The sequence below is a fragment of the Hippoglossus stenolepis genome, chromosome 17, assembly GCF_022539355.2.
Source record: "Hippoglossus stenolepis isolate QCI-W04-F060 chromosome 17, HSTE1.2, whole genome shotgun sequence".
Lineage (NCBI taxonomy): Eukaryota > Metazoa > Chordata > Actinopteri > Pleuronectiformes > Pleuronectidae > Hippoglossus > Hippoglossus stenolepis.
The window spans coordinates 7,302,112-7,313,776 of record NC_061499.1 but is presented as its reverse complement, the minus strand read 5'-3'; the positions used below and the strand labels follow the sequence as shown (position 1 = coordinate 7,313,776).

The window sequence follows — 11,665 nt, the reverse complement described above, 5'->3', positions numbered from 1 at the left end:
ACAATAACGGGATGCGAGCACAAATAGGAGGCCACTGATGAAAAGTATATAGTTGTCACAGTTTTATTCAATTTTAGCCATTACATGTTACAGAGAATAAGCAAAAAAATGATACAGCGTTACATATGAAGATGAAATACGAGCAGAGTGGACTTTGCTGGAATTGACAAGTGGACTGAAACGAGTCCAATTGCTAAACACACACGCCCTCTCATGCTTGGCAGCAAATAAACACGAGTAAATCGAAGTACAATGATGAAAGCCTGCACAACATCCTGGGAATGGTCCCATAGTCACAAACATTCCAAACAAATGAGCCTGAAGAGCACGTCAATATACTTGTATGTACACTTATTATATCCAATGGGGGGATTATCAGCAAGGGCTTTTATGTTCATCTACTGTGTCTCGATGAATGAGACGTATTGTGCAGCAATGAGAAATCTGGCTGCGAACACTCCCTGCCGCAAGTCTGCTGTGTTTGGTTCCAGCATGTTTTTAATCTGCATGGAGTTAAAGCTGGGTGCGGTTTACACTAAGGGACAAGCAGCAAAACTGCCAATGGAGACGGTTCAGAGCTGCGGCGCTCAGGGCTCACTCCGTCTCCGATTCAAAGAAAACATTTGCCGACATAAAACAATTTCCAGATGATGTTTAACCCAGGTCTGTTGTTAGTGCAAGTCATTAGTCAAGTGAATTTCGCTTGATCCAGTTTCGTCTTATCATGGTTTTGGCTTAGAAAGAAGGCAAAGATCACATTTTAAACTAGTAGAGAAGTGATACAATCTGCCTAAATGTGCCTGGCCTGAGCTGGGAAGCAGAAAACAATGTGTGCAGCTTGGCAATGTGTCTATACACGTATGACTTAAACATGCAACGGCCGAGGACCATATACATGCTGAACAGGAAACTGGCTGTAGATGGTGCAAGAGAGTGATATGTCTCCATAATTCACAGGAAGTACCATGATTAGAAAATGTTTTTATATAAAAAAGAATATAGCTTTTAATAAAAAAATAACTAATGATAAAGACTAAATTGCCCCAAATGTCTTAATAAGTTTGTTAGTAGCAGATCATGCAGGAAACATAGCAAACTACAGTACGAGTGTATACAGGCTGAGCAGAGCGAGTGTAAACAAAAGAGTATTTACAATGGGAGTGTCGCAGCGAAGCAGGCAAATCACATGACTCACTTTATTTGTCTTGACCATTTTGCTGCCGAACAGTTTGAAGTGTCTGCTGCTGTTACCACATCCGTTGGTGTGACAAAAACGTGTGTGTGCCACTACGTGGCTGGCCAGGTAGACCTATGATATAGCAATCCTGCAACACGAGCCTTTTTCTCATGACTGCATTATTGATGAGGGGACAATTTACAAATCATTAAATTGTAATTAACAAATTGCATGTAATGTGACATAGATCTATGTTTCCAGTGATCTCCATAGTGGTCCAAACAAGAAAGAATTAGATTAAAAAGTTAAATATAAAGCGGCCATGTAGAACTTAAATAATGGCCCCAGTAATGGTAAATACAATGGTAATATTTAATTTCTGATAGCATGCAACATCTTATCATTAGGCTGCCGTACAAAAGATAACACCACATCGAATCAGACTGATGGCTCAGTATTCTGTTTTACTCACACAAACAGCCCCACCTCTGACACTTAGCACCTCGTCTAATGGGCAGGATCAGTGGAGAAATAATTGTGTCACAGGGTGTGTTTCACATCAAATGCCTAATCCAGCAGTTTCCCAACGTGTCAGACTAAAGGATCCAGTTGCTTTTGTCAGACAGGGTCTCTACACTGTTGCAGGGCGTGGCTGATAAACACACAAGCCTGAACGGCCAGTGGAAAACAAGCAGCAACTATTTTGAACAGAGCCTAAAGAGAAGACTCCCAATCCAGTGCTACACCTCTACAGACCAGCACCTTTACAGGTCAGGAAGTAGAATATGACCATAATAGCGCTACAATAACCACATATGCACTATATCATAAAGGTAAAAAGTGCCATTAGGTGACAACTGATAAGGGTTTCTTTTCTTCTTGGTGTTTGTTATCTTTTTCTTCTCCACTAGCTCTAACCAATGTGGATTAAGTTGCATGAACACCTTCTCTGACCTGCTCCTCCAGTGACCAGCTCACTCCCATGGGACCAGCTTAGGCTCCTTTTTGACCCTAATGGTTCTTTGATATGTATTCTATCCCTCGAACCTTAATTATTTAGCCAGGGGGCCACGCCTGATCTTCCAGTTCCTAATCGATGGCCGACTACGAGTGAGGGGAATATACCGTCGGCTCCAGATGAAGCTAAACTCTTACAGAGTAAAAATGAAAAGAGACAAAGAGCCCGTAAAGTAGAATAAAAGAGAGAGAGAAAGAAGAGGGTGTGATGGAGTACACAATTAAGATGAGCAAAGCTTCAGCAAAACAATATGTTTATTGTCATGCCAAATCAGTTCCATAGCACTGTGAGTTAAAAGATGGGAACGTTAAAAAAATGATTAAGCGTTACTGACAGATTTTCATGCAACCAATATGAGAATAGTTTAAGATTTTGGGGTTTGCGTTCTTGCCCAGCGTTAGACGAGAAGATTGATACCTCACACTCATATCTGTCCAGTAAATATGAAACTGTGCTTAGTAGCTAGATAGCTTAGCTTAGCATAAAGAATGGAAACAGTGGGAAACAGCGTGCTGCCCTCCAGCAGCTGTGGAGCTCACAATATCGTGTTTGGTTAAATCGTAGAGAAATTCCAAAGTATAAGAAAGATTTATCGATTCAGTAGCGGATTCCCTCTGTTTCCAGCCTGTATGCTAGGTTAGGCTAAGCAGCGGCTGGCTGTAACTTCGTATGCAATAGCCTGGGTAAGAAAGCTAATAAGCACCATTCCCAAAAATGTCAAACTATTTCTTTAAGCCATTAGTACCTAGCAAGATGTATACTTGTGATATTATACCCGGAAGACTGAACAGAAATTGATGTAGGGCTGCATGACACAACTGTGGAAGAAGAGTCATAAGTGAGGAGAGGACGTGATCTAAACTGAGCCTCTTGTCTGCAGCGGTGCGTTCATGTGCAGGGAAATTCATACTTTCAGTAAAGTTTTCACAGGGATCTGGCATGCACAAGATCATGTACGTCTGCATGCAAACATAGTATATTGTCATGATGAGGTAAATGTGCTTTAATATAGTGGGATGCACATGCTGTACATAGGAACATAGTGGTAACTAGGAATATAAAGCAATAATTCTACTCTTTCATGTACATGTGTTATTTATCATGAATAGGGAGGGGGTTTCTTCAGAGTTGGGTGGGTAGTGTTTGAACTACAACTTTTGTATTTCAAAGTTGTGAGTATTTAAAAAAAATCATTAGTGGCTTATAAACTTATTTTTGGCAACGTTAATGCTATGTTTTGTGTATGTGTGTGTTGTGTTTTTTGTTGTGGATTGTCCCCTATGAGGTCGCCTCCTCTGTCTTCTTCTCCACTTCCTCCTCCACTGCTGCAGCAACCTTTTCTACAACCTCTCCCACCTTCACCGTTTCCTCCATCTTCCCCTCTTCTTTCACCACCACCTCCACGGCAGCTGCTGCCACCTCTGCAGCTGGAGCCTCTCCTGCTTCTGTCACCGCCGCTGCCACCGCCGCAGCCGCAGCCGCAGGCCCAGCCGCCGCCACTGCCGGCACCGCAGCCGCAGGCCCAACCACCACCGCTGGCTCCTCCTTTGCGACATCAGGCTGCGTCTCTCCCTCTTCTTTTACTGCTACCTTTACTTCTAGGTTTGCATCCGCGTTTGCTTCTACCTTCACTTCAGCAGCTGCACCTGCCTTTGCCTCTTCATTTGCTACAGGCTTGGCCTCCTCCGTAGCCTCTGCGGTCGCCTCCGGCTTCTCCTCCTCTTTGTCGGGGGCGCTTTGTGCCACTTGTCCGGAAGCAGCATTTTGGGCTGGTTCCTCTTTAGCGAGGGTTCGCTGGTCACTGAGCGAGACCGCCAGGTAGCCGACCAGCTTCATGTACTCCTCAAAGCCGACCTTGCCGTCGTGGTTTTCATCCAGTTCCTGAGCCATGTTGTTGACCGCCTTCTTCTTCCCTGCGTCCTGGGTAGTGGGCACACACAACCATGAGACAACCAAGCATGATGATGGGTAATTCTAACTGGACACTCACTGGTGAAATCACAATACACTTTTAATAAATGTCTCTATCAGTGGCTCTATTTACATTATCATGCTGATTTATGTTATTCTATCATATTGTTCCAATTCATCTACTGTATATTTCACCCCAATTTGGTCTCAATGCTCATGTTAAAAAGGTTCAGACTTGCCCCTTATGATGAAAACTGTGCTAGTGCTTTTCTGTGCGGCAGTTACATAATGTAAGTGCTGGTAAAGTTTCAGAATAGTTGAATGAACATTTCCTAACCAACAGGATGTTGCTGAGCTGGGACTTGACGAGACCATGGAATTCTTTCTTCCCTAGATTCTCCTTTCCCTTGGTCGACTTCAGGAAGACCTTCACCAGGGTCTGAATAGCATCCTCCATGACTCCTCTCTGTGGGGAAGACACTGATATGAGATATATACTTATAAACATATAGATAGATAGATAGATAGATAGATAGATAGATAGATAGATAGATAGATAGATAGATAGATAGATAGATAGATAGATAGATAGATAGATAGATAGATAATTCATTTGACTTCTGTTGCATGCAGTGTAAACCACACAATGGAAACATCTAGTGGACAAGGCCTTTTCCCGTTTCAGGTTAAATCCAGAGCGGCGATGACAGCGTGATGGTGACGTTAGATACATGGAGAGGGCGGTAGGTAGGTAGGTAGGTAGGTAGGTAGGTAGGTAGGTAGGTAGGTAGGTAGGAGGATAAAGGATAGGTAGGAAGGTAGGTATGTAGGTAGGAAGGTAGGAGGATAAAGGATAGGTAGGTAGGTAGGTAGGAGGATAAATTATATGTAGGTAGGTAGGAAGGTAGGAGGATAAAAGATAGGGAGGCAGGTAGGTAGAAGGATAAAGGATAGGTAGGTAGGTAGGTAGGTAGGTAGGTGGTAGGTAGGTGAGGTAGGAAGGTAGGAAGGTAGGTAGGTAGGTAGGGAGGTAGGAAGGTAGGAGGATAGGGATAGAGGTAGGTAGGTAGGTAGGTAGGTAGGTAGGTAGGTAGGTAGGTAGGTAGGTAGGAAGGAAGGAAGGTAGGTAGGTAGGTAGGTAGGTAGATAGATCGTCATTTATAGTCATTTGACTGCTGTTGCTTGCCATATAAACCACATTCAGACTACAGACACAGCTAGTGGAAAATGAAACAGAGGATCTCCTCGTGTCCCCACAGGGCCTTTTCCCCCGTTTCAGGTGTTAAGTCCAGAGCGGCGATGACGGCGTGATGGTGAGGTGAGATACATGGAGAGGGAGAGGGGGAGTCTGACTGAGAGACAGGTTCTGATGCACAATGGAAGTTCTGATCTTTGATAGGTCATCTGATCTGGTGAAGTAACCGAGGGGACTGGGCTTCAGATTACCTGAGGGATTACCTAGTCCCTGTCTGTTCCGCTCTCTCTCCCCGTCCTTCTTTCTCTCTCTCCCTCTCTGGCCAGCTGTACCTGCCTCTCTCTTTCACTATCTCATCCTTGTTTTCACTCTGTCGGCCCTTTCTTCTCCTCAAGCCTCTGAGCCTTCAGACTATTTTGCACAAATACACAACCTAATGAATTAGACAGCCAGGGCCCGGTATGGATTACACATCCGCAGTTGTAAACACGCAGACATTTTAAAGTGAATTTAGACGTTACCTGACTTAGATAAAGAGACACAATCAGAAATTTGGGTTTCGACAGATGTATAGATAATCTACAGATGACAGAACATGCCAGGGGGTGACACAATTTTGCAGGAATTCCATTCATTGCTGTCCGTGGAGCTCACTTAGACAGGAATTTACAGGCTAACACCGAGCAGGGGCACGATACGTTAAAGCTGACTGTACTCGTCTGTCAGCTTCAGCAGAGCACACAGCGGTGCGACACAGACGACACACGCCGAGGACTCCGGCGGCTTCCTGCTCGCATCAGCTAAATGGTCATTTGTAAACTGCAAATTTATATCTCCGCCGCTGGAGTGCATGTCACACTCGAGCAGTCACCAGGAGCATACAGAGGCCGAGAGCATGTGCCTGCTAGTCTCATTATAACACGAGACACAGGGAGCGCTGATAGGTGTGGCGTATATGGGGCCATTAACATCTACAATTTCACTCGACCCCCTTTCGGATTTTGCAATGTGACATAACGATCTCTAACTGTCTGACGCCATGTTAACATTACACAAACCACAAGTTTGCAAGTAGTAGAGTGAGCAAATCTCATCTGATTGTCAATGCAGCCGTTATTGAGGAAATAATAATGTTTTGAGTATAAAACTGATAAATTTGGCACATTTTATATAAAATTTCCATCCCTGGATCATGTCTTTTGATAGATCATGTTATAGACACAGTTTGCAGGAACTTTAGGGGACTTCTTCACTTCTTCCTGGCCCAGTGACACACCCTCTGCAGAGGTAGAAGCCTACACAGGGGCCTTAACGGCTCTCTGTGCGTCCTGACTCAAAAAAACACACCCAGCAAAGACGTTTCTGTCCATTCTCACATCCATTATTTACTCCATCAGCTGCCTCAAGGTGCTTGTTTGGAGCAAAGGCATGTGTCCTAATTTCGACAAAATTGTTCAAGACATGCGTCCCACGTCAGAACTTCGTCTTGTCCAACTCAGGACACGAACTAATCACCGGTATTTGCCTTAAAGGGCCCCCCCCACCCAAAAAAACACCCTGCGCAAATAATTAAACATACAGGCCTACAACCAGAGGTTTCCCGTTTCCCTCCAGAGCCCGGAGAAGATTGAGTGTTCCGTTTCCAAATGGGCGAATGTGATACGGTACGTGCGCAGAGTAATGACAATACTACCGCTCGTGTGTCATGAAATATTAACAGAGGAACAAGTTAGGTTGTGGCTGTAGATTGCGGTGAGCAGACGAGCGGGGTGGCTGTCTCTCATCCAGCTGGGTTTCAAAAACGCAGACGACTGGACGCTGGCTGAGACGCGTGCGCCACCCCATCAACAAGGTGTGCCAGGACGCGTAGATAAATGTTGAAAGGCAGTATTGAAAGAAAGCTGACACAAGTGACATTGCTGTGCTAATAAATAAATGAATAAATAAATCCACCCGGTCAGAGAGCCAAGCTGTCACTCCGGTGGGGCCCCCTTAATAAAAAGCATACTGTGCGCAAAAGGCTCATTTAGCGCAAAATGTGGCTTTTACGCGCGGCCCGGATGCCAACTGGAAAGACCGTGTTAGCGCATTCTGTCACCTCCAGTGCAGCCACTTCAATTTTTGATAAGCTCCCTCACATTTGATCGGCAACTTGACAACGGATCTACATCAAAATATCAAATATCTTTCCGAGAGGCAGAGAGAGGGAGCATATGGTGATCAAACACTGTGGGGACCAGTGCGTTAAAAGCACAAAATCCACCCAGAAACTATCATCATTTACTTCTTTTACCAAAGTGTAACTTGAGCCAAGCCACAGTGAAACCCTGCCGCAGCCACACCGAGTTTCATGGGACGGCTCTTTGCAAAGCCGCCTCCACCGAAACGTGGCAAAACACCCCACGAGCAAACCCAGCGGAGGAGAAACTTCCCCAAAAAAATTTGAAATCCAGGAAAGACGCATTCAACTCACCGTAAACTCGTCTGCGGGACAAGGGCAGTGTAATAAATGCGCACAGTTGTGAGTTTCTGCTTTCTTCTCCGCCTTTTTAACGCTGCTTTGCGCGCACGGAACTTGCCAAACTAGTAGGACTACAGAATCTCTTCCGTGATTTGGCTTTTCTTTTTTTTTCTTTCCTTAAAACTTTTCCCCCTGACAAGTCAAAGGGCGTGTACCTGGAAGAGCGAGTGAGTGAGAGGCAGAGCTGGGAATGTGGAGGAGCTTTTACGCTTCAGCCAAAACGCATAGAAAAGTGGGATCAGAAACTTATTTAACTCTTTTTTTTGTTTTTTTAAAACTGGATTTGTCTTTGGCTCGTGTGGCCAGCTGTTGCACGTCATGCGTGATTTGCGCAGTTTCACGCCTGCTCGCCAGGCTTGTGGCTTTGGAGCGGCGTCATGTGCAGGGACGAGGAGACGGGGCGGGTGGGATTACTTCATCTGCACAAAGTCTCAGTCTCTCGCAAAACGATTTCACTTATTAAAAGTAGAAAAACCAAACTTTAAAAAAAAACAGATTTACTATCCTGTCTATGGAGGAGGTGCCTGTTCTTCTACTGTATGTCATGACACGTTTCAGCCAAACAATTTGTTTGCACCAAAACTTCCCAACATGAACAAAACCACATTTTCAACCACAGATGACAGTTGAAGCGTCACCTCAGTGATTAACGTTTCCCACAGGACACGTGAGAATAAAAGGACTCTTCACTGGAGAGACAGTGTGGGTGTCAAAAGGAGTTTAAGACCTTAGGCAGCCTTGCCAGATTCTTAACAGTGTTTTCAAGAACTTTATATTGTTTTTAGATTCCCCGCACAGATACTAGCTCACGGATTCTTTCTATGGATGGATGAGATATAAGCCTCCTGACTTGCTGACAAACAGGCCTTCCCTGTAGCCACAGACACTACAGTGGGTGCCACTCCTTTAGTTATCAGACCCTTACAATCCTGTTTATTGAGGAGGTGCCTCTTCTCTTATGTCACTAGTGGGGACACACATTTGAAATATCCCCCCTTTTTACACAAAAACTTCTAAACATGAACAAAACTTTATTTTATCATCAGAATTAGTCTGTGGCCATGATCCTTTCCCAAAGGTCACTTTGGCAATGTGAGAAAATTTTTTTATTCCTCACTGGAGAGCCGGTGTGGGTGGTAAGAAAAGTGGTGCAAGACCTAAAGCAGCCTTGCCAGATTCTTAACAGTTCTTTGGAGAACTTCGTATTGCTTTTAAGTCCCAGCACGGATAACATCTCACTGTGTCTTTCTGTGGAAGTCTCCATGCTGTCTCCATGCTCCTGACCAAGAGGCCTTACCTAGAAGCCACAGGGCACATACAGTCTATGCCACAGATATACACACAGCGCCCAGTCGACGGGTGCCCTGCTCATTTAGTCCTTCACTTTGCGGCTGCTAACTCATTTGCCCGTCACCACTCCTCCCACACTGGCACCTTACCGTGTGCAATTTGGAGACAAAGGTCACATTTTCTTATCTCGCCGAAAGATCCGCATTCTCACTTAGCGGCATTTTTTCCCTTTCTCTTTTTGCAAAATTAAAACAGGCCTATGGGCCATAAAACAGCTGGGGAGCTTGCCAGCACACATAACTCTGTCTAGACATCAGCATTAATACAAAGTGAGCCTAACTCCGAGAATTATCAGCGAAACAAGCAAAAATGCAATTTTGACTTCAAGACACAAGATGTCCTCCCAAACATGACAGGATGCATTGGGTTCCCTGGTCTCCATTACAGCCAGGAGCCTTAGCATCACTGCTGCTGTAATACATGGATGGGTAACTTTCTAGAGGCGTTATGACCCTCTATGGAACATGATATTGTCCGCATGCTGCAGCAGTGACAGCAGTGACACGTATAGGGTTACAGGCCTCTAAATCAAGGCTGTAATTCACTGTGCGGCTGAACATCATGCAGTGTGGTGAATGAATGACAGGGGACGGAGTGTTGGTGGCCTCGGGTTCAAGACAATGAAGCCTTTAATTCATGGTTCCCAAATGGTTAACTAAAGAGTTACACATGAGATAAACAACTTCAAATGCCTTTCGAGTTTACAGCTGGACAGCTTCAATTGGGGTGATTGGTTGTTGCACAATCCGATCTCTACTGGCCGAAGCCGCCCTGTTGGCTCGCCAGTTTTCCAATCAGCTGCCAGAACTCGGAGAAGGTCAGCTCGCCGTCGTTGTTTTCGTCCAGCGAGCCCATGAGCTGGTCGACGGCCGCCGGGCTGCTGTAGTTCTGTGGGTGATCAGAGACACTTGAATTAATGCACAGTGAGCTGCAGCATCAGCTCCTCTGGAAGACTGTCCTGCCACCTAATGGTTGAGTGAAGTAACAAATACAACTGATGAAAGAAAAAATAAGAAAGTTTCCTCATGATGAAATCCTTATAATTATATTTAATCTGTTGTATTGTATTTTTCCTGTTAAGACATATTCTGTATATATTGGCAGACTGCAGCTGGAAATATAAATCAAACCTACTATGTTATTATAACTGTTATAAAAGATGAATATTTTGCAGTATTTTTGAAATGTGTGGATAAACAGTGCTCAACTTTCATGTAGATCCAAATTACACTTTACACAAATTTGGAAATAACTGGTGACAAATTTGATTATCGGTAATTAATCATTTAAGCAGATCTCAAGTAAATCTATTATTAACATGCATTTCAAACTGAAAAGCTTTATTCTGTCAGACAGAGAAAGTGAACATTTGTAAGACATCAACTAATCGTATCATCTTATGGAGGAGATGCTAATATTTTGAAAATGAGACATTGGACATTAGGTTATTTTCAATAAAGAGTTATTCACTGATTGTATGACAATAAGACATTAAATGGAGGCAGAGTCCCTCATATGTTACACAAATCATTTAGTACTAAAAGCATCTACTCAGTTTGTGCAACAAATATAATAAATGTGTCGTATAAAACCTAAGTGAAGAGTCTTAAAAGAGAAATGCTACATTGTGCAATTGCAAACATTTCATTCCTGTGGGCTGCTAATGCATTTCTGAAGACAGATAACAGTACAGTTACATGGAAAAGCAATTTTCCTCAGTAATACGTCTGAATAACAGTTGAGAGACGTCACCTTAATGTTGCTTAATAAACCAGTTTTTTTTTGTCTGTCTGTGATCAGGAAGCAAAGACGACAAGAAATCAGCAGGAAGATCGTCTGAGATCTATCTGCGTCGTACCTTGGCGTAGCTCGGAAGCTGGGAGGTCAGCAGGTTCTGGAACTCATCTTTGCTCAGGGTGCTGGTGGATCCATCCTTCCCAGCGAACGACTTGAACTGGGTGACCAGGGTGCAGATTGCAGCTTCCATGGTGGACTGTGCGAAGGCCTGAGATAAATGAAGGAGTGAAACAATCATTCACAGAAGAAATAAGTGAAATATTGTCGTAAACCGGCGGCTGAGGTCTCACCTGTTGTGTTGAGATACGGTCTGGTGTGTTTCAGCAGATGCCAAGAACCTCGTCCACTCCACTCTGAGATCACCTCTCTGAATATATATGCTTCATACTGATGCTCACATCAGCGGAAAACACTCGACCTTCCCTCTTGTCCCTCATCCAGCCGACCGCCCTTATCTGCCTGATTTCCACTGGCCTCGGGGGTACACATCACAAAACTGCCCACTTCGACCTGCTAAGGACAAATTTGTACTGATGGTAGCACAAAACCCATTTAAGTGTGTTTACAGAGCAAAGGATTTGGTGATTTCATCCTTGTCAGGCCATTGCAATCAAGAGACAGAATCGTGTACGCCTCAGCAGGAATTAGTTTATACAAAACACGACAGGAGGAACACGCACTGTGACATATAGGCTA

General features: G+C 44.2%; 2 protein-coding genes across 2 annotated transcripts; both read right to left on the bottom strand.

Moving 5' to 3' along the window:
• Positions 1-47: 47 nt before the first annotated feature.
• On the bottom strand, positions 48-8,042 carry s100u (S100 calcium binding protein U). Its single transcript, XM_035182527.2, has 3 exons — positions 7,775-8,042; positions 4,444-4,572; positions 48-4,115 (listed from the first exon to the last, which is right to left on the bottom strand). Exons 2-3 carry the CDS (start codon positions 4,561-4,563, stop codon positions 3,474-3,476), a joined length of 762 nt encoding a protein of 253 aa, XP_035038418.1. The 5' UTR covers positions 4,564-4,572; positions 7,775-8,042; the 3' UTR covers positions 48-3,473.
• A 1,725-nt stretch (positions 8,043-9,767) lies between these two features.
• s100a11 (S100 calcium binding protein A11) lies at positions 9,768-11,406 on the bottom strand. Its single transcript, XM_035183121.1, has 3 exons — positions 11,260-11,406; positions 11,031-11,177; positions 9,768-10,060 (listed from the first exon to the last, which is right to left on the bottom strand). Exons 2-3 carry the CDS (start codon positions 11,157-11,159, stop codon positions 9,926-9,928), a joined length of 264 nt encoding a protein of 87 aa, XP_035039012.1. The 5' UTR covers positions 11,160-11,177; positions 11,260-11,406; the 3' UTR covers positions 9,768-9,925.
• Between the last annotated feature and the right edge of the window lie 259 nt (positions 11,407-11,665).